At 32.0% G+C, this 24,350-nt stretch overlaps 1 protein-coding gene across 1 annotated transcript in view; it reads left to right on the top strand.

The window, feature by feature from the left end:
* The window catches only part of DACH1 (dachshund family transcription factor 1), a 387,153-nt gene that overhangs the window by 325,715 nt on the left and 37,088 nt on the right, over positions 1-24,350 (top strand). The window contains exon 7 of the mRNA XM_006913781.1: positions 17,466-17,617. Coding sequence (XP_006913843.1) covers positions 17,466-17,617 — 152 coding nt within the window. The remainder of the gene's footprint in view (positions 1-17,465; positions 17,618-24,350) is intronic.

Here is a 24,350-nt window from a genome sequence, read left to right as displayed (position 1 = left end):
AGGGAAACAAGGCAGGAAAGCAATTACTAGCAATAGTGCTCAAGGCCAGAGCAGCTCAATAAACACAAATTGACCCTGAATTTCTGTTTGTTTAATCTCTGAGCTCGATATGTCTTATAATACTCCTTCTGCTTATACTAAAGATTGGTTTCAATAATACTGGTTGACTCTCTAGTTAAGGCCTAAATGGCTTGTGTATGGAGGCAAGGGAGAGAAGAGAAGGTTATCATTCTAATTCCAGATTTGCGTCTATAGGAGCCAGCAATTGTTGTTTCTTTTTTTTTTCCTCCCTATTTGTTTTTAGTTTCTTGATCTTTTTCTTATTTAGAAAGCAAATAAGAATTCTTGGCTCAGAGCATTTACATTCTTTCCAGCTTGGACCTTGCTACATCGCAGGGGACTTTCTTTCTAATTTTCTTAGTTTGGTTAGTGTCACTACTTTTTCCTATTTCTCATGCACACAAACTGAGACTTCCATTTCTTTCTTGTTCCACAGTTTAGTCACCAATTTCTGTGAATTTCTTGCCAGTAGCTCTAGAACTGAAGAGCCTAACTAATGAATAACAAAGTTTTCAATAGTAGTTTTCTAAGTGGGCCACCACCGCTGTACTTATATTTCTTCTGTACTCACACGATCTCATGGCCCACTCATGATTTTCTAGAATTCCCATTGAAGCAATAATTGAGGCTAGTAATGGGCCTTTCTCATTGTTCCCTGTTACAGTCAGTATCATTCCTACACAAACACCATGAGATTTAAAACCAGATAAGATACTATGGTAGGAAAAATCCCGGAGGAATGAAATGACATAAATTGATTTCAAATTCTGGTTCTGTCCTTGACTAACTGTGTGTTATTAGGAAAATTAATCTCTTTAAGATTTAGTTTATTTTATGATGAAAAAGAAAAATCCTATATTTTGTAGAACTCACATAAAATAATGCATTCAAAATTCTAGTACATAGATAAAATAAAAGCATTTTATGGCAACATTTTTTACAACAGCAAACATTTTCAAACTAACCAAATGCTGCAATAGAGGAATAAATAAAGAAAACATAGCCTAGTGGTATAATGTAATTCCATACCACACTTCAAATGAATAAATAGATCTATATGAACCAACTTAAGTAAGTCTCAAAAACATAATAAAAGTTAGAAAGATATTAATAGTATTATGTCATTTATATAAATTTAATCCCAAAATATGTTGTGTTACTCATGGTTACTCACACAAATATGGATATGTCTTATCAATATATCATTAATTTTCAATGTATATGAACTAGAATAAAACACTAAAAATTCATAATTTTAGTTGACACTGAGAGGAAAGAGAATGGAACGGGACCGAGATTAACAGGATGATATAAGGAGCAGCTGTGAAATTGGGTAATTAAGTGTTCATTTTTTGGACATGTGACTTTCAAGATGCCTATTAGATATTCCACTGGAGATGTGAGTCTAGAGATGAGGACAATTCAAGTAAAAAGTCTGAATTAAAGATATAAATTTTGTAGCCATCAACGTATATACAGTATTTAAAGCATGGGTCTAAATGAGATCATGAAGGAATGGGTCTAGCAAAGAAAAAGGTCAGAAGGGTACCCAGTAATGTTTTGAGCATAAAAGATTAGATTTTTTTTAAAGGCAATAAAAATATGAAGAAGTGGCCATTGAGATTTTGGATGAGGTAGAGGGCATGGTGTTCTGGAAGCCAAGCGAAGAAAGAGTTTCAAGAATGGAAGGATGATCAACATATCAAGGGCTGCTAAGTAAAGTATGGGGAGGGCTGAGAATTGACTGTTAGATTTGTCAACATGGACAATGCAGTTAATTTTGATAAAAGTACTTTTATTAGAAAGGTAGAAATGAAAAATTTACTAGACTTGGCTCAAGATTAAAATTATGAGGAGAAGATGAGGTTACAGAGTATAGATAGACAACTCTTAAAAAGAGATATGGAAAACTGAAACAGTAATTAGAGGGAAGGCTGATATCAAGGGAGATTTTCTTTTTTAGATTAGAGAGGATATATTACAAAATGGCTATATGCAATTAAAATTCTTCAGTAAAAAAGGAGCAAATCTGTAAAATATGGCACAATTGCACAAGTGATACCCTGATAATTTGGTAAACTTGGAATAAAGATGAATCTAGAATTCAGACTGAAAAGCTTAGAGAAAATATAAACCAACTCTCCCTCCAGAATTTGAAACTCTGTATTTAGGATGGAGATAAGCTCAAACTGCAGTCAAGTAATCAAGTAAAAATATAATTTTTTTAAACATATTCCCTCTTGAGTATATACGGCATGCATCCAAAGTACAAAGAAGTACAATAAGTGATTCTTTTATTTTCATTATCTTTCCACAAGAAAATATAAATAGTGAGAATAAGCATCATGAGAGCCCGAGATAGATGAATAGGTGGGAAAAAAGTTTTGGTTATTCTAAATAAATTCAGGCCACATGAATTATGTTCTGATATCTGGACTAAATTTACAGCTGAATTTGCTGGCCCATAGATAAGAGAGGTGATCAATCAGTAAAATAAGCTAATGCAGTTATGATTTTTTTTTAAAAAATGAAAAGAGGCACATGTCACAGACAGTGTAAGGAGGACTTTGATAATGACCCTTCGGAAGATTACAAAATCATTCCTTAAAAGAATTTCTTAGAAGACAAGATGGTAATCATCCTAACTGATGTGCTCACTAGGAAAACATTCTTTTAATCTAGCTTCATTTCTTTGCCTATTATGGAAATATGGTAATAATAGAATGAAGAGATTTCAGTAAACATTTATACATGAGTTTTTTTTTTTCATTTAATTGTTAACAATAAATAGATGATAGAGAAAGTGTATTAACATTTGAAGGACTAAATATAAAGTAGAGGGAAAGTTTAGAACCTTGATATAAGCTTTAAGATAATAACTTATCTTTTTTTTTCTAAAAATTATTGTTTCTCCCTATATATTAAAGTTTTAGCCATACCATAAAGCTTGTATCCTGATTATCCTGCATTTTGAACTTGGATTTCTCCTCCTCCACAGAGTCCAAAAATGAACTAAATGTCCTTACTTGCTCTGATGTTCTTATGTTTCTATCTTTGTTAGAGTGCATACCACACTGTATTAAATTTGCTATTCCTCGAGTCACCGATATTTCTAGAAAGACTAACTACTAATTTGGCTGAATTACCAAATGAAACAATTGGCAAAATAAGATATATTCATATTTCAGGGTGAATTTGATTTCCTAAAAGCTCTCTGGTGAAATTTGTGATTAAATATATAACAGTCGTGAAAATAATTTTGTGAAGGAAATAACTTCCTTAAGAATATCGTGACACTTTTGAAGCTACTGTTATGCCAAGCAGTATACTCAAATTTCTGGAGAATTTGTATATTATAAAATAAAAGTTAGAAAATAGATTTTAGAATAGCTTATAAGAAAAACAATGAGGATACTATATTTGTGATGATTGCCAACTAAAAGAAAGATACTCTGATATACATTATCCCTTGTAATAACTGTCCTGGGCCAAGGAAGGTGAGAGACATATCAGAATTTTTAGAGCTATGTATGAGTTTGAAAATGAATATAAATATAATATTTTTATTTTTTCTGTTTTGGTATTTCTTTGAATTATCTGATGTAAAATAACATTAAAGGGCAACATGAGTTTTTCATGTTTATCGAGAATGCAGAAGTAAATCTTGCATGTTTAGTTTGCTTGTTCAAATAAGCACTTTCAAATAAAACAAATTTTAATTGTTTTCAAATTTTCACTCGGTTTAAGTCGTTTGTGAAGTCATCTTTTAATACATATGCTGCTCGTAATTTGTTAATCTTAAAATATTTGGGCTAAAGTAGAAAGCAGTGATAAATCTTCCAGATTCTACCTGGTTCTTGCATTCTTGTGAAATTTTACTATATGGGGAAGAGGAATAAGTAATGAAATATAATTTATTATTGCAAATAATAAACTTATTTATTTGCATAAAAATTTTGGTGATAGTTTTTAAATTAAATTAATAATCTAAACATAGAATTGTTATTGGTTGACTAAAGGTAGAAGAGTTTTATATACCTATGTAGGTACATATATACCTCATACTTATATAACTATATGTTTGTGTACACAGTCATTTGTATACACACACATACATATGGTATACTTTGACTTTTCTTCAAATACGTTAGCTTATATATGAATGGTCACAGGGTCACATAAGGATAAAATAGTTCTACATTCTCATGAGACATACATGATTAGAAAGAAGTCCCATTTCTGCAAGATGATTATTGTGTGCTGCAACCTCATGTTCAGGGCTACCAAAGTCTATGCCCTCTTATTTCTTTAATGTCTACACTATCCACTCTCCTCACACTGCATGTCATCTACACTTCCTCCGTTCCTGTAAAACATGTTCTCTTTCCAGGTAAGATTCTTGATCTATGCTATATCTTCTAACTTGAAAGCATAAATTCTTCATTTAAAAAAATCCTCAAAATTAATCTGAACCATTTATGCTATTAAGCATATAGAATAAAAGCAGAAGATAACAGGAAAAAATTTAATAGAAAAATTTGCTTGATAGTTTTTTTTAATTTGAATTTTTAAAGTAATTTGAAAATTTCAAACAAGTAGTTTTTCAAATTAGTATTAAAATAAGTGATAAAGGAAAACAAGCAAGGTTTCTCATTTCTGTATTTATTTTTTTGAGCCAATAGATGCATTTTTCTGAAATATAACACATTAAAAAAACTAGTTACAACAATTTTATAAATCTGGCAATGTCTTTTTTTTTTTTTTTTTTTGCTGCAAAGAACAAGTGGTTATAAATTGGAAATCAATTTTTAAAAAGATATATAGTAAAGGTCCAGGAATTTGCATTATGTTTCTATGCTCTGAGAGTTGCAAAATAGCAGCTGTGCTATTCAAGAATTCCCTTCTCGCCAAGGGAAGAATGCTGACAATGACATAAACATACACTGCTAACTTTTTATATTTCCCTAAATCCTAAAAATTAGTGCTCTCCTTTGCATTTTTATATGACTCTGTAAGAAAACAGTTAGTTTTCAAGGAAGAAGTCATAAAATCTCAATAGGTAAATGAATGTAAAGGTTATTTAGTTTAACCTTCTATCAATTTCTAGTTTTTTAATATTCTCGACAGGGTGCTTATCAAACTTTGTATGGACACTCTGTCCTGGCAAATCTATGATTGCCCAAAGCAGCCAACAGCACGTTTAGAAAGATGGATCAAATCTTACTGTTTTCTACACATGCTCATTAGGTTCTTTTCTACACTGGGTAGCCACTTGTATATTTAATTCATTTCTTAAAATTATGATATAAAAAATTAGAATTTTATATATTATAAATAATTTTCATATGCTGGATTATCATTTCTAAATAAAGCAATCCAGAATAAAAGCATTTTTTATTATATACCTTTTCATTCATGCAAAGTCAACTAATTTAAACTGTAAAATATCCTCAGCTAAAATTTACCTTTATTAATAAGATCAAAGTGCTTAACAAATTTACTAGGCTGGGAAATACATTATATTGGATATTCAGCCAATCAAGAGTAAAAATATTTAACATGCTAGGCATTGAGGTTACACAAGTGAATAAGATGGACATAATTCCTTCACAGTTTTTCATGTTAAACACACTGAAGGAACAAACCTGTAAGGAAATGCATTTGATTATAATTTTCAATGAATCTGATCATTTGACACAGTCCTGGTAAAATGCATTAGTAATTGGTTGTTATGGATGAGAGGGGAAAAATGAATTGTTTCAAGGCAGTGAAGCTGAATGTATAGAGCTATTAGGTATTACCTTAGGAGCCTTTGCACGTTCACTTGCCCCATTCCAGGTCTCAAGGGATTGTGGTAAAGAAGGTGGAAGTTCAGGGACTTATTAAAACACACCTGTGGCTTTGACGGAGTAATTATGCTTAGCAAATTGCAAGACTTACATACACTAATTTATCTAGACCAACAAGCTGATGTCTAGCTTAGGGCCATGTCTCAGCAGCTTGGTGCATAGTATCTTATCTGAGCAGAGCAGTAACCAAGGATATGGGAGCTCTGGGTGCCAGGAGGGAGGATTCTGATGGAGTCAGAGGAGGGTGAGGTCTGAAACTGAGAAAGGGTGATATGGAAACCTAGATAAAGTTCTTTTGGTGGAAAATGAGGCAAGTTCATGGCTAGGGTTACACAATGTAGAGATTCAGGAGAAGTTAAATTAGAACTAGTGTAGAAGACAGTTTGTGGCAATATCCAAGATTTAATTATAGCTGATAAATGGGTAAGGCGTGAAACCTGCTCTTTCTGAAATGAAATCTCTTAGACAATAATTTTTGGTTTTAGGAATCTTTAAATAGATCTTGCTCTTTTACCTCATGGAATGCATATATCATTTAAAGGGTGATAATTTCGTGGTTATATATTTCTCACAAGGAGAGTATAGACCTTGTTAATATGGTTGGCATTTGGTAAAGATGTCGAATGGAGGGGTTTGCAGGGAGATACCAGTGTGAGCTCCTTAGAGTTGATATTAAATGTCTGCTATAATTATTGGAGTTCTCTGGTCCCGTGTGGAGGGAATCTGTAATTTCATTTCTAAGATAGATATCTTTGCTTCAAAATGAATAATCATAAGTATGACAATGGAAGTAGTCAATCTGGAGAAATCTTGGCTGCTTAGGGTGACCATGAGCTGTGTTTTATAGAGTAAGTCAAGCCTTGATTAAGAATGAGGAGTGAAATAGAAATGTCCAAGTTTTCTTCTACTCTGAGATAAAATAACCACAAAATTATATTCTTTTTTTTTTTTTTTGAGTATATGTTTCTTATACACTTTGAACATACATATCCAATACATTTTTTAAATGCTTACAGAAAACTTGTATTTTACTTTCCGGGTGTTTAAGACTCTAAAGTAAGCCTACTGGGTTTGAATTTGGCTCCTCTCCTTACTAGCTGAGTTATCCTAGTGAGTTAATTATTTTACCTCTATCCATTCCTGTGTAAAATGAGTATAACACTAGTAACAATCTAATAGAATTGTTGTGAGGATTAAATGAGTTAATGCATGCAAAGTGCTTAGAACATTGCTTTGTAACACAATGCATTCGATATATGCTAGTTATTTTGATGATAATGATGATGATCATCATACCAATGCCTCTGACTTTTTGAAAGAAGAATAAGTTAATAGCATTTTACTGAGAAACATTTTTATGTCAAAAACTTTTTATTATAGAAAATTTCAAACAGCCATAAAATTAGAATAGGGTAATGAACGCCCTCTCCATATACTTACCCGTGATTCAATTGTAAAAATGATTATCTGAAGCCCAGTCTTGTTTCACATCTCCCCACCCATTCCTCCTCTCCCCCAGATTATTCTGAAGCCAATCCCAAACATAATTTATTCAATCTGTAAATATTGCTCTTTATTCATTTACAGTGTGTTATCTCTTAAAGATAAGGACTCTTTTCCTTAAATCACAATCATATTACCATTACCCCTTCTAAAAATCCCTTAATATTTATTAAAAATCCTGTCAGATTTCACATTTCTGTAGTTGTCATACACATATGTATGTATATGGATACATATCCTCAAAATTACTCAAAATGTTTTTCTTCCCTGTATTTTCTCTAAATTGACACTTTAACCAAAAAAGAAATGAGAATTTTCAGACTTGGATTTGAAAAACATTAGGACAATCACTTTTGGACTTGTTTTGTCTGAAAAATAAAGAATTTACACTAAATGATTTCCAAAGATATTTCACACGTTTTTCACTTCCATGATAAATTTAGTCAAAATTCCATGTGCAAATCGAGTTTAAATAGTCCACAATGCCAAAGCTATTTTATATTTCAAGGGGATTATTGGGAATTGTGCTGTTTTATTCACTTAGCAATAAGATTCGTTTTCAGTTTGGAGACTTACAAATGGAATAGAATTGTGCAAAAGTAACAACACAAAGAGACCAGAACATCAAAATATGGTACCCTGCATGGGTGCCCGGTGTTTCTCCTCATTTTCTGTTTGTTTCTAAAGTAATGTTAATTTGAAAAGGCCTTGGATTTATGTGACAACTCCTTTTCCCGCCCCCTGAAAATTCTCAAAGCACATTTCAGAAACTCATTTTTGGCAGATGTAAATTTAAGTAAATTGGCCAAGGTCACAGCACAATAAGGGCAGAGTTATCAAGGGAAGGCAGTTTCCTGCTTTTTTCACCATCCATGAAATTAGAGTAACTCCACCCCTTAAAATGAAAGGGTCTACTTTTTTTTCTTCTCTCTCTCTGAAATTATAAACCATGATTCGGAAATGTTTTTTACTTTTAACTCAGGCTCTCAAAAGTGGTCTTTTAGGACTATGAAATGTTTGTGTGTGTATTATTTCAGCGACTATTACTGCATATATTACAGCCTATACAATTTGCTTTAAAAAGAGTGTGATTTTTTTGTTTGAGCTGAACCATCAGATTTTCTTTTCATGCAATATGACATGATGAAGAAGCTATCTGCAGGAACAAAACTAGTTCACTTTCCATGGGCAAGCACAGACTGTAAAGTAGATTATTAAAGTACACAGAAATAGAAAATTAGATCAGAAGTGATGTTTTACTGTAAGGTCTTCTTTGGACCTTATAAAATAAGAAAGAACTAACCTTGTTCTATTTTTGAGTCCTGAAAAAAAATCCTCATAGCAGGCATATCACCTTTAATTAGGTTTCTGCTTTTGGGAAGCATTTTACCAGCCCCCTTTCATTTATTTTTAATGATGTTATCACTAACAGGCAAACAGTCCCTTAATAAAACAAAAACAGTTTCTATATAAAGCCTGGTGTACATGTCCTGAGTCAGTCATCTAAAAACAAATGTTATGATTGTTTCCGTTGTGCTCTTAGAACCCTTAATGGCCCTACTGTGCAGATATGCAAAACATCAACCTAGGAAATATAACCGTGTCTGTTATGCAGCTTTCAGTAAATGCTTTTCCATATTCACTTGCAGTATCAGCAGTGAGGTTCAACCTGCAGGGTCATGGAAAAGACAGAAAGGTCAATTAAGTGGATCTTTTCAGCCTAAGCTACACCAGCTTTTTCATAAACACTCATGACTTATGACTTAAGAAACAAGCAGGAGTGAAAGCCATCCAGAACATTTAAATGATAAATCAGTGTGTGTGTGTGTGTGTGTGTGTGTGCGCGTGTGTGTGTGCGTGTGTGTAATGCTTGGTGCCATTCTATTTTTGCCAAGAATTTTCAAGTAGTGGGAGGAAAACCTATTCACAGATATCTGAGTACTTTAGTTCCATTTTCTCAGTTGCCAAGGACAGCAAGGTGTTTGCTGTCAAGGCCAAGTTTGGAAATGTATAGCTCAGTTTAGGGTTTCCCTCACACTAGGTTTTTGAAATATAAATGCAAAATAGCCAGAAATTAAAGACTGTGTTTTGAGAATAATGGTAGAAAATAAGTTTTCCCTTTAAAAATACAAAGTTTCTTCAGGGCCCTTTAAAATACAAAGTTTAAAATACAAAACTAGAAAAAATACAAAGCTTTTCAGGACACTTAGGATCCTTGTCATCTTTGAGCTGTTATCTCATCTTGTTTTCTCATAGAACCCCTCAACCTCCCCCTATTTAAACTTTTCCCAATATCCAATGCCCATTTCAAATAGACCTTGTCATGAAGATTTTATTTTTCTTCTTCCCTCTCCTCTCAACTTGCATGATCTAAATATAATCTCTTATTTTTCTAAAGAACCACTAGGTGCTATTTGAATCAATCTTTTGGCACATAACATTACTGAGATTATAATTGCATGCATTTTTTAAATCATCTTCCCAGAGCTTCCTCCCACCCCAAGATAATGTCTGTGAAATTGCCTTGTAATCAATAGTGTGGTTGTCCAATAGAAAGTATTTTTAGTTTTGCTATCATGAATGTGATGTAACCTCAGAGTAAGCAGAGACTTCTACATCTTTCTCATTTCTGCATTTTGTACTCTTCCAGCTTTTCCCTTCCTCATCTCATTCACATATTCTTTCAACAGACATTAATAAGTACTCATTCTATATTAGGGAACTGAGACTATTTCTTCCTATAAGACATGGTCCCCAACTTTCATCATTATCTCTAAGGTGAACTACCCCAAAGTTAAAAACCACTTATAAAGGTGAAAGTTGCATATGTGTGTAACAAATATGTTATGCATTAAATTAGGCAGAGCTGTGAGTTTGGTATATATTTTAGCACATTTCGCCAAACACACACTTACAATGATCTCCTTCTCATATTAAATCTTTTCTTCATTCATCCAAACTCAAAATCCAGAGTTCTAATATTGCTTCAGGTATATCCAAAGAAACTCTTCAGTGTTTTTATGCTCCTTACAGTCTATTTCTCCAAAATCTGTACTGTTTTCTCTTATCCACTTCCTCTAGGTCCTGCTACCTGAAGAGAAATTGATATAGTAGCTCATATCTTTTACCCTTTCTCAAGTTATTTCTATCATAATGAATTTTAACTGTTCACTGAAGTAACTAAAGATTGGTTTGTATAAGGCAACTGTAATAATATATAGTAATAATTTTATTATCAACATGATACTTCATTATCACAAGCCTCATTAGAGAGAAATAATATAGAAATCACAGGCATATGGTACAAGACCAGGCTTTCCTCCATGGCACACTGAAGCCAAATTTACAAAGGGAAATTTATAGTGGATTTAGTTATTTGTTAGTAATTAATATCTTATATTTATTAGCATATTTTACAAAGTAGTTTCACATATATAATCTAATCAGGTTTAAACTATAATACTTTGAGTTGGTAACCACCTTTTAAATAAATAAGTCAAATGAGTTTCACAGAATATAAAAGATGGATTCTTTGCCCTACTGTTTGCTAGGACTTGAAATCATACTTTCTGTGTCGAGCCTGGTTTACTTTTTAATTGTACTAGTTATCATAGTTTATGTGATAGCTGTGTCTCATTATGGTGACTATTTTAAATTTATAAAAATTTCTGGAGTAATTTTAAATCCAGAATTTTAAAAATGGGTTTCAAATTTAATGTAGAAAATTAAGTTTATTTCATGATACCATGAATGTTTTATAAGAATTAGAATAGGTACATGAAAGTCATGTAAATAAATTTTAATGTGATATTTTAGAATTCTTTATTTTGTGAAAATATGAAAATAGAAAAAATTATGTGACCATTTTCTGATTTATGATTGCATTCTGGGATTGATTATGTTATTCAACTTTATTATTAGTTTCTATTGACAAATTAAATCCAGAATTCCTAAGTAGTAATGAACCAGGATTGAGGTTATGATTGAGTTCAACTTAAATGACTGTGTTTTATATCAGGATATGTTTCAAAAATTTTTTTAAACATCAACCCTTAATTTTTTAGATTATTTGTACCTCTACTCCAGTTGAATAATATGGCCGATGAGTTTACAAAAAACATTAATAAATTCATCTTTCTATATGATCGTGGTGGATATTTATTGAAATGACAAAATTGGTATTGTTATAAATATTCACTTCCATATAAAATGTACCGTACTTTTGAAATTTCTGTCAACATTTTTTCACTTTGCTAGTATAGAAATACAGTGTTTTCATGCAAACTCCCAGATCACATTAAATATGGAGATTTTCTCATTTTAATAATGTTACTATCTTTTTCACATAAAATAAATAAATATGAATTCCCTTAGAATACATGGTTTTCTAAAAGTGAGTATTTTTCTACTTGGTTTTATGATGTAATAAAAGACATCAGAGACAAAGACACACACACATACACACAGATTCTCATACACACACAAATGTGAAAGAGAATACATAATTCAAACCCAAAGGGATTCATTATGAAAATAACAACTGATTTAGATTTTATTAACAGGAAAGAAAACATTTTAAAGTAGAGGCCCATTATTTTTTTAAACAACATTGTTCCTTAGGATATCCTGCTAAATTGTTACATGTGATAAGACCGGAGGGGAAAAAAAACTTGTCTTACAGAGGCATCAATCTTATTGATAGTCATTTATTGATAAGTGACTTAAAATATGAGTAGAATCACAGTATGAGAAGAATGAAATAATTTTTATACTTTATTGATTTTGGATTTTTAAGAATATTTTCTTGTTCATGTCTGCTTTATCTTTATAGTGTCTATTATACTAATTGATGTTAACTCATATATTTTTATAATCACATTATATTTATTATATAATTATCAATAGGTTACTTGGTAGACATTTTCTGGTCAAAAGATGAAATAATTTATTAGATTATAGTATGTGCTATTCTATTTTCCTTTAGGGAACCACTGTAGTTTCTTGGAACTGAATTAAAATGCAAGAATACTTTAAAATTAATAACCATTCTTTCTTCAAAAAATACAAATTATGAGAACTCTTTTGAGAACTGGTATAACTTCTAGTCCCCTACAGACATGGAGTACTTAGAAAAAAAAAATAGTACCCTGGTTAATGCAGCTTTCAAAATGCTTCCTTTATTCCCAAGATGATGTACTCTGCATTGTATCTAATGTGCCATTCCAGGTGATGAAAGTGCCTGCCTTATAGATCATTGAAATAATTTCTAATTTTATAAAATGAAGCAAGATAATTTAAAAATCCTCATAAAATGAAATTTGTAAACCTAGGTAATCAATAACTTTCTCTGAAATTTTGTTTCTATTTATCTTTTTTTTTTCAAGTATTACCTAGATATCCATAACACTTTGGAACTTGTAATAAAGTCCTGACATTTCTGATTCCAAAGTGATCTATTATCACTCTCCAGTCAATATTGATGAAATCTCCAATTAAATAATTTTTATGAATTTTATAAGAAACAATAGAGAACACAGAATTATAGATTTGAGTGATACTAAAGTCTGTCACATTTAACCTGCTAGCCTTTTTAAATTGAGGAAATTGAAGCCTGAAGGAGTTGTTACATGTCCAAAGACGCTGAAACTAATTGCACTCTAAGTCATTTTTCTAATGTATCCCAAAGTATTTTAAAGAATGTTATGCACTGTTTTAGTTTTCTACAAACAGCCTTGTAACACATTACACAAAAACTTTGTGGATTAAACCATCAAACATTTAAAATTTTCAGTTTCTATGGATCAAAAACCTGGATGCGACTTAGCTGAGGACCTCTGGTTTAAGGTCTCTCATGAGGTTGCTGTCATGCTGTCATCCAGGGCTGCAGCCTCATCTAAAGGCTCAACCAGGCAGGGGGAATCTACTTTCAAACCAACTCACGTGGTTTTTTTTGCAGGCCTCAGTCCCTTGTCATATGTATCTCATCAGCACTGTCTCATGACATGACAGCTGGCTTCTGCCAGGGCAAGAAATAAAAGAGAGAGTGAGAGATATGGAAACTACAGATGTTTTATAACTGAATCTTAGAAGTGACATCTCGTCACGTCTATTTTATCCTATTCGTTAGGTCTAAGTCAAAATAAGGGGAAATTTCTAGAATGTGAATAACAGTAAGGAAGAATCATCAGAGGTCATCTTAGACACTACTACATGCCAACAACATGCCCAGGGAAAATACTCCCCAAGTACTTGTCAAGTTAATGTAAATATTTATTATTTAACTCTTTATACTAAAACATCTCACAGATAATAAAATTGCAATGCGGACTCTTGATTAAATGATAGTATTCTATGTATGTGATTCTTGCTAATTTTATACTATGGCAATGAAAAATATGTCCATGTACTTATGAAATATGCAGTAAAGTCTTAAGGATTAAAAGGGGAAGATGGTTCAAACATGTGTACACACAGAATGAGAGAGAGACAGAGAGAAAAATGAAAAGCAAAAGTGGCGAAGAGTAAACAATTCATGAATTTGGGTAAAAATTTGAAATAGTTTCCTAGGGCTGGTATAACAAACAGCCACAACCTGGGTGGGTTAAAGCAATAGAAATTTATTTTCTCACAGTTCTGAAGGCCAGGAGCATAAAATCAAGGTGTCAGCAGGGACAAGTTCCCTCCAAGCGGCTGTAAAGGAGAATTCTTTCTTTACCTCTTCCAGCTTCTGGTGGCTGTCATCATTCCTTGACTATGGCGGCAAAATTCTGATCTCTGTTTCTGTTTTCTCTTTGTCTCCTCCTCATCTCTGTGAATCTGTCTATCTCTTTCAAATCTTCCTTGACTTTCTCTTACAAAGATACCTGTCATTGGATTTAGGGTGCATCCTAAAGCAGGATGATCTCCTCATCTCAAGATCCTTAATTTAGTTACATCTGTAAAACCCCTTTTTCCAAATAAGCTAACATTACTAGGTTCCAGGGATTAGACCTGGATGTATATTTCAGGGGTCTATCATTCAACCTACCACATGGGGTATAAAGGAATTCTTTGCACAATTCTTGCAACTTTTCCATAAATTTAAATTTATGTAGAAGTAAAATATTAAAGAATAAAAAAAAAAAGGATTACATTGTCAAATGCTATAATTAAAGATCATAGCATCTGACAAGCCCACTTTCTTTTAAAGATAAACCTTAAAAATATGTACAAACATATCAAATAAGAATAAGGTATTTTGTGAATTTGTGCTTCATCCTCATTTACTGTTTGAAGTCAGTGGAGATTATGTGATGTCAAAACTCTCTTCTATGTTGTCTGGTCTCTCAAACTTTTGCTTTAATCTTTTTAGAACGTTTAAGATATCAAAGGTCACTTTTATTTCAAAAGAAAGAACCATGTTCCCAATTTTACTATCTTTGCAGGAAGACTAACTGAGACTTTCTATGATGTTAATTGCCACAAGATGACTACTTTTTCCAGACAGTAGAGTCTCAAACACTCCCCCCAAATATTTGTTTAATCTGTGATTAGTTTTTTAAAAATGTATATTGATCTTAAGTTACCCCTTTAATAAAAATTCCTTGAGCAGTCATTCTGCCCTAAATTTGATTGTTATCTAAGTATTGAATTAAAGTGACCTCATGTAGTATCTTCATTATGTGAAATGATAAATGAATAAAGTCAATCAAGTAAGTCTATACCAAATGATCTATTCCATTGAAGCTACTGCAGAAAAAAACATGACACATGTGCATGCAAATACACACACACACACACACACACATATGAAACAATTTTAATCTTATCCTTGGAAAAAAGAGTAGTAACAGAAAAAGGATAGAAGGCAAAATGATTTACTAGCTCTAGTTATTAGCTACTTAACAATTGTGATTGGTCACTATAATCTAGAAATGCTTCTTGAGGCTTGTTGATTGTGTTTTTCAGCATTCTAACCCAGTGTCTAGCACACTGTTTATGTTAAATAAATATTGCCTGTAAAATATATATTGAGTGATTTAATTAATTCACACAATGATCAAACATAGTCAAGCATAAATGTATAGAAGTTAAATGAAATAGTCATAAGGATGATGGAGCTTCTAATTAAATGTGTGTATATATGTGTGTGTGTGTGTATACATACATATGATGCTATTTTCAAGGACAACCTTTAAGAATTGTGGAGTCACAGACCCTAAAGCTGAAAGCAAACTCAGGTGGCCATCTGATTCTATGGCTTTCTTCAAGAGACAAGCAATTATTATCCTCATGATCTATGAAGCCACATTTTCTTTAGCATGTGACAGCTAAGGTGATGCTGATCAAAAAATATTGCTCTTCATTCTTAAACAATTTCACATGCACATAGATGTTTAACAAGCACTTTTTCAGAGCTGTTATGAGAAAACAGTAGCAGCCTTGGTCTAGAGGAGTAATTTACGACAGCCAGGTAAATGGTGTCCAAGATCACCTTGATCACATTAGCCATGCAGTAGCCCTACCCCTCATTGCCATCTTTCTTTAACCCTGTTGACAAGTGTGATAAAAAAAAAAAATAAGGACATAATCAGTCCTACTTTAGCTGCTTACCCCGTTTCTTCCTCTGGTACCTGCTGCCTCAGATTATCTGTCAATAAATTAACAGAGGAGGGACTAGATGAAAAAGCAGAGGAGTGAGTGAGTGAGTGTTAGAGAAGTGCAGCTAATAGAAGGCCTTGTGTCCATTGCTCTCCTCCCCGACCTTCCTTCCCTTTGGTTCATTAACTAGAAATGTGGAAAGGTGAGGGAGATGAATTTAACTTGTTCTGACATTAGTTAGAGACAAAGAGTTGTTGTAACTTCACTAGTATTTCTGCTCCAGAGAGAGGTAATTGGAAAACGTGTTGTGTGGTTAGATGTTGTAGTAAAAAATAAAAGAATGATCGAGGAGAACAGTGGAATCAAATTATAAGCATAAAGGCAAGTTCGCTGAAGTTTTTAGCCACTTGCAAAATTGAGAGATACTATCAGGACTGTGCAAACACATTGTTCTGATTAATTTTCCTGAGGTGAAATATGAAAATATTTATAAAATTGAGAATTCTGCCATGAATAAAATTTTCTCTGTGATATAATGAACTAAAATAAGCCATAACTTGTGTCTATCTCAAACGAAACTATAAAAATGTTTAAATAATAAAGAACTGAACAAAAAGATTTTATTTAACTGTGAGAATAAAAAGAATCTGATTTAGGGCATTACTCTTGAGTTGCTTGTAATGTTGAAGCAACATTATTTCAATGAACAAAGTAAAGACTAACTTAAATTAGAGGGTTTTATATTTGTTTTTTTTAAATATTGTTATAGAAATTACATTTTATTACCCTTTATTTAGACCACATTTCATTTATAAAAAGCTAATTTTTCAATATGAAGATAAAAGGTGTCCAAGGCCAAAAGAATTAGACATTTAGTCTGAATGGTACTAAATAATTGAGTTATTCAGTAGAAAGAATATATTTGATTCCAGTTTTTTGGTTTTTTTTTTTTTTTTTGGTTGTGCAGTGAAAGATTTTAATTGTGCATTCTTTTGTAGGCTTTTTAAAAAATATATTTGAACAAATCATTGATATAAAGGAAGGGTTAATCAAGAAAGAAACATACTGATAAAAAAGAATTTCTCTTCTATGAAGTTCTAGAAAGATTCTATTGTCAATTCAAACAGAAAAAACTAAAATGAGATAATTGGGAAGGTGCCCATAAAGTCAGCCTGAATATATTATCACAACTATATATGAGATAATATTTGTTTTAAAAAGATTCTATGGCACTGTAAACTCAGTCTCATTAGAGACTGCATTTAAAAGGCTTATAAAGTTACTCATTAATGTTATCTTGTTGTATCTCCACAGCTTTTTCATTAAAGAAAATTCAGCAGAAAGCATTTTCTCCTGATAGCAGGAACCAATTTGCAATAAATGTTCTGGAAACCACTAGGGAAGCCATTACTGAGGTCTAATAAAAACAGACAAGCGTAACTTGTTCTATATTTTTGTTTCAATCACATACAGATGAGACCCCGCTCTCCACACCAACTGCAAGAGACAGCCTTGACAAACTTTCTCTGACTGGACACGGACAACCACTACCTCCAGGTTTTCCATCTCCTTTTCTGTTTCCTGATGGATTGTCTTCCATAGAGACCCTTCTGACTAACATACAGGTAGGCCTTTTTGCAATCTGGAAGAAAGGAACATGAAGAACCAGTCATAGATTTTTCCCAAATTCATACTATTCCAACTTAATCCATTCATGAGATTGACTGAATCAAAGTATCGAACTTTTTCTAGCAAGTGAAGATTTTAAACTTGCTACACTAACCTAATTGGTTTAGAAATACTCAGATATGTATATTAAGTCTTAATAAAAACTTAGGTGAAAATGACTTGGGCATTTAAAATATCATTTTGCCTAAATGTTCTCCTTATTGCCGACTAATGAGAAGAATCTAAATGTTTAAGTTTGCCTGATTTACTAAATGACAGCACACCAGTTCTAATAAATATTTAGTTATTTTTAAACTGCTGGCCTTCCAGTGAGGAAATGATATGTTTAGTCATTTAAAATATGTCTAATATAAAAGAATCCAAAAAAATCTCTCCTTTTATAAATAAGTTTGTTTCAGTTAATAGGGTTTCTTCAAAGAATAGACTTCAAAAACCATACAAAACTTGCCACGGATTTCCTATGTAGTCCTCAGGATGTATATTTTACGTACAGTACATTATGAATCAAAAATACTTACAGTTAACAATAACATAGAACATGGAGCCAAAATAATAAGAGTGTCTGAGATAAAAGAAAGCATAATTTTCTTGCCCACACATGAAGTGATCATGTGGACCCCAGATGGAGAGTTTAGCCATTTACTTCTCTATGTTTGAAGTAGCTAGTAGTAAGAATTTGCTTGTAGATACTGCACTGGTAATTTTTTTTTAAATTTTTACTCTAGCAGTCCATCCTTAGTGATATTTTTCTGTACACATTTTCTACCATATCAAACTTTCTCCCAGTAGAAATGTAATTAATTTTATTTACCTCTCCAAGGACATAACAGAAGGTCTTTAATGTAACATATCTTCTCATCTATTAATATGGCATTTTTAATACTAATGTAATTAGAGTCTCCAGAACTGTATTCAACTTTAATGTTTTATATCTCAGTAATTGAAATAAATCATCGATCTAGCCTAAACTTAATCAAGGCCAAACAGTTGATTATATTTTAAAGTAAACATAAGACTTTCTTTTTTCTAAATTTAACCCATAATACTGTTTTCTAAGAGGTAGAATTTTTAATAAATTTCTCTTTGTTAAATTAAATGCTTTCAGGAAATATCCCTCAAGATTTCTGAATGTATACTGTAAAAAGGGAAATTTATTTTCTTAAGTATACAACTCCATCTGAAGCAAAAAAAAAAAAAAAAAAATAAGGCATTTACTTAAACTCCTCCATCCAGTTGTATGTATCTTCACTAACTAAAACCTTTTTAACCAGAAAAGTGGCAATTTAATTTGTTTCAGCAGAGAAAACATTTCTGTGTTTCATCAGTGTAAAACCAGCTTGCTCACCTAAGGAGCAGCTTTACTCATGGAATCTTTTATTCTATGTGAATACCACATCTCGAAGACAAATACTTCACCCACCCACTCCAGACTAGTATTACCTGGATTAGAAATTATATGTACAGCACTTCAGACTGTAGTTATTTGTTGAGAAAAAAAAAAAGAAGGAAAAAAAACCTGGTTTTATAATGTACAGATTTAGATGTTATTTATTTTATTGAAGGTATCGCTAGATTTAATGTAGTCTTTTTCTAACTTTCAACCAGCTTTGAAGACACATTTTAGCAAAAGTTAATATAAGATGACAGTCAACAAAAACTAAATTATTTCTAATCCAAAATCATAGAGATAAGGGACTGATAAACTTAGAACACCTAAAATAAGAATACTTCATTAAAAATAAATTATGCTATACACTTTAGTCTTACATATATGTATATGTGTATATAGATGTATTACATACCTGTATATATAATGCATGTATAATATTATACATATTATGTATAAATACACACACAGGTATATGTGCGTGCACACATGTGTACATAAGGTTAAATAAACAATGATTAAAAATCTTACTGAGTTCTATTCAGTTATATATGTTTATATATCTACACATACAACACATACATACATATATACAATTACACATATGCACATATACATACATACTGGATTTATGGTCAGTCAGTAATGGTTTTATATCATTTTACAAAAGGTCATAGATGCTAGCTTTTTTATTATTGCCACATTTATTGAGTTATAGTAATATCCTAGGAATGGTATAGAATGTTTAAACAGTCATGGCCCTGGCTTATGGGGTATACAATATAAATGTGTTTGCTGTCCAAATTCTAATTTGGATAATTACATTCTGCCTACCTCAATTTGCTCTCCAATTTCAATTATATGCAGTAGGTTCTCTGCTTTCTATTTCAAAACGATAATATACATTTGTGTGGTAAGTTTGAAGTTCCATATTTTCTTTGGAGGTATTTTATCAGGACGGCAATGAACAAGAGCTGAAAGTGTTTAATTTTTCAAATCATAAAAATCCATGTCTGAAATTAAACATTTATTATGCATATTTACCATTTTAATTAAACTCAATGCGCCAGGTTATATTTAAATGGAATGCACATAAAATCAACCATTTCTTAGAATTAATGACCAAAAAATATCCTTCAAAATAATGTGTTTCGGGGCTGTTTATAGTCAATAATTTAATTTCATGATATTCTATAATTTAATAATTCTCAATTTTAAAATTTGTAATAGATACTATAGATGTTGCTTCCATCATACATCATAAAATTGAATTTTCATAAATATTATTTTTTTGTGCTTTAAGAGAGGACCTGTAGAATGATACTGTATACTAATGTACTAGTATTTTAAATATATTATATCAAGTATAGAAAAACTCTCTATTTCTCTTTCTATATATAGTATATATAGATATGTGCATGTATGTGTATATATAAATAAATAAATTGGGGTTCCAGATTTTTATTAACTCTCTTGAAATTTGAGTGTTTTAGAAATTAATAATGAATAATGATGTCTAAAGTATAGCAAGTTCACATTAATAAGTGATATGATACATTCCAGATTTTGCTTTTCAGGGTTTTTAAGATTTTATTTTATATGAAATTTCATTTTTTTCAATGTGAAAATTTTTTCATGTGACTTCCTTATTCAAATATGTCTGTGGAGAACTGCCTGTTACCTTTAGGTGAGGAAACTAGAAATTTAGTGTCAATCTATCTGGAGCATCAGATCCCACATAAGATCAGGTTAAGTGTTCAGTCCCATAAGACTGCCTCTCACCTCCAGATTGTAGCCTGTGCTTCTGACTGAGGTTCCAACACCCCACTTATTGGGTTCAGTTAATTTGCTAGAGCAACTCACAGAACTCAGGAAAACATTTTACATTCTGGATTCCCAGTTTATTATAAAAAGATATGATTCGGATGTGACACCTAGATGCGATACCTTCTAATACTGACTACTATTTGAACACACTTGAAGGAGAATTTTACCTACTATTCTTAATCTGAGCTTTCATGCTACAAATCATACCTAGAGTCTATTTGTATGTGGAATTGAGAACAAGTAATTATATTGTTTATCTTATTACAGGAAGTATTTTAAATGGCTTATAATATTAAAATAAGAATAAGTAAATAAGTAAAAAGTAGAAATATAAAATAAGGGTAGAGAATATAAAATTTAGTTGGGGATGAGGTTAGCATTGAAGGTATATGCCATAAAGGGATATATGATAGGAGTTTGGTTCACTATATTTTGTCTATACGGAAGAATTAAACAAACAAGAAAGACCCAAAATGGATGTTAATACCACAATAAATGGCAGTCCCAGATTGATTCACTATGGTCTAATAAATAAACGTAATCCAACTGTGGTATTTAAGAAGTGTGTTCTACTTCTCTATTTGAGGAAAGAAAATGAAAAAGAATTTGTCTTAGTACTAAAATAAATACTCTGATCTTCCAGTTTTTACATTTTGATCTCATGGCCAATAATGTTAAATTTTATACATTTTAAAGTTTTTTATTTACATTATTAACACATAATTTTAATTACAATAGAGTTAGACAAAAGAATTAGGAGGAAACTTTTCAAAAAGATAAAACAACAGAATAGGACAATGGCTTCAAAATATGAGTAGGCTAATCATATTTTTAATCATAATTATATATCTTCTCTCTTTTGTTACCAACTTGTGAAAAGAGATCATTACCAACTTGTGAAAAGAGATCATTAAAAAACAGTATAATATATCCAATGTTTTAAGATAGTTCACTAAGATGAAGAGAATAGCATTCTCTTAAAAATCAAAAGTATATGCCATATTTGTCATTTATATCATAAATATTCTACTGAAACACAACTTCACTTCTGACATTTCTGATCATGAAATGTCTGGTATTTTTTTCTCACACCAAGATACCAGCTGAGTACCTACAGTTTAACTTGATTCTGACAGTATCTACCTGGAGAATCAGATCCCACATTAGATCAGGTTAAAGGTTGAGTCCCACAAAACTGCCTCTCACCCCCACTTCAGATGCCAATTACAAGTCCAGGTCATAACCTGTGTTTCTAACCAACAGCTATAAATCAGAAGTTCCAACAACTCACTTCTTGGGTTCAATTAATTTGGTGGAGCAACTCACAGAACTCATGAAAACATTCTAAATTCTGGATTCTCAGTTTATTATAAAAGGATATAATTCAGAAACAGCCAGATAGAAGAGATGCACAGAGGAAGGTGTATAGGAAGGGGGGCCGGGCTTCTGTGCCCGCTGTGGGCCTGCCATCCACCAAGCACCTTCATGTCCTGATCAACTCAGAAGCTTTCCGAACCCTGTCCTTTTGAATTTTTATGGAGGTTTCATATGATTGATTAAATCATTTCTCACTGGTGATTAATTCAACCTCTAGCCTTCTATGGAGGTCCAGAGGATGGAGCTGAAAGCTCCAAGTTTCTAGTCACAGAGTTGGTTCTTCAGACCACCAGCTTCTATCCTAAGGGGCTTTCCAAAAGTCACCTTATTAACTTAAGTCTCTAGGCTTATTATGAAAACAAAAGACACCCACTCTACCTTTATGTTCTTATCACTTAGGAATGCCACCCATTGTAGGATTCCAGTTCCAGCACCAAGATGAAAACCAAATATATATTCCTTATTATAAACAGTCTCTGTGATAATTAAGTACCATTACTATATTACATGAATCTTCTTTGTAACCTTACCCAGTGGATTTTATTGTTTTCCCCATTTTATAGATGAGAAAGTAGAGTCAGATAAGCCAGTTGATCGAAGTCACACAATGATGTTGATTTGGGGATTTAAACATAGGCAGGCTAATTGCAGAGCCTATGTTGCCATATTGTCATACAGATCATTTGAATCACAAGATGGATTTATATTTGAAAGGGTTTTTGACAGAGAGTTGGTCATTCATCCACTTTGAAAAACAGTAACCAAAACACTAAACCAAGTGTAGCTGTATATTTTGTTACAAGAACTTTTTGGGAAAATGTATCCGTTAATATCGTCACATCATATTTTTTCTTTTTACAAAAGTTCCTGGTTTCAAGGGACACCATTTCTTCCTATCTCGGAAGAAAACATCAAAAGATAAAAGGTTGCATACACCCTGGAGTTCTGATCTAGGCTTGGTGAAGTTACTGGTTTGGGGTTTTGCACAAATTACCTGATCCTCCTGGATCTTGGTTTTCTCATCTTTAAAAGGTTTTTGTTAGGTGATCACTAAAATGCCCTTCAGCTAGAGTATTTACTCTTGTTAGAAGCAATACATTATTGAGCACAAATTTTGTAACATGAGTTTCAATGATGCTCGAAGAACCTCACTTATCTAATTCTGAAATAAATTTGTCTAAAATACAAACATGGATCAAGTAAGCTTTTCCCCTGCAATCTGACTAACATTTAAGTAATGTTCCTTTCATATCAGTATTACTTTAAGTCTTCTTATACAAGCAGAAATTTGTACTTTCTAAGCTGTAGAAATAGTTGGAACATTGTTAAATCAATCATAGTTCCCCTTTTTACAAAAATGCATATAGACTCAGTGTCTTGAAAATAATGAAAATAATTTAATGTTCAAGGTAGATAATTTTAGAAAATGAGAATATCTGTGTATTATGACAACCATTATGCCTCACTTCTGGAAAAGAAATTTGAGGCCAAACAACCATTGTTTCTTATAATTGTCATAGAGTAATTGCTTCAGAATAAGTGCCATAGAGTAAGTTTAACATTTATTTCTTTAGAATTATCATTGTCCAACTTCAATATCATAAGAACTGACCTCCCCTTGGTGAAAAATTCATGTTTTAAACCTTGGTTTTTTACTGTAACTCACATTGTCACACAGAATTTTGCTCGATACTGCATGTCCACGTGAGACCAGCATTTAGCATGACCTTTTGCAAGTGCTCTACCTGGAAAATTTACAAAACTAATACAAATCTGAAAGTACAATTACCACCAATAGTTAAAATGGTGTCCTAATGATTTGTAGATGTTATGAGCACTACTTGCTATTGCTTTTCCCAGCCCCCTGCTGTACTGAAATTTAATCGGTTTTCTGTATTTTTTTGCAGCAGAGCTGTCATGGGCAATAACATATTTTTGCATATGCATCAGTTTGGCTCTAGTGCAGATTTTTGTTCACACTGGACTCCTACTGATGTGCACTGATTTAAAGTCTAAAACTGAAACTTAATTTTATACAGCTTATAAGTAGTCCCTAGAGGGTATTGGATCCTAAAAGC

This window comes from Pteropus alecto, unplaced genomic scaffold (assembly GCF_000325575.1).
Source record: "Pteropus alecto unplaced genomic scaffold, ASM32557v1 scaffold72, whole genome shotgun sequence".
NCBI classification, from domain to species: Eukaryota; Metazoa; Chordata; class Mammalia; order Chiroptera; family Pteropodidae; genus Pteropus; species Pteropus alecto.
This window is presented reverse-complemented; position numbering and strand designations above follow the sequence as displayed.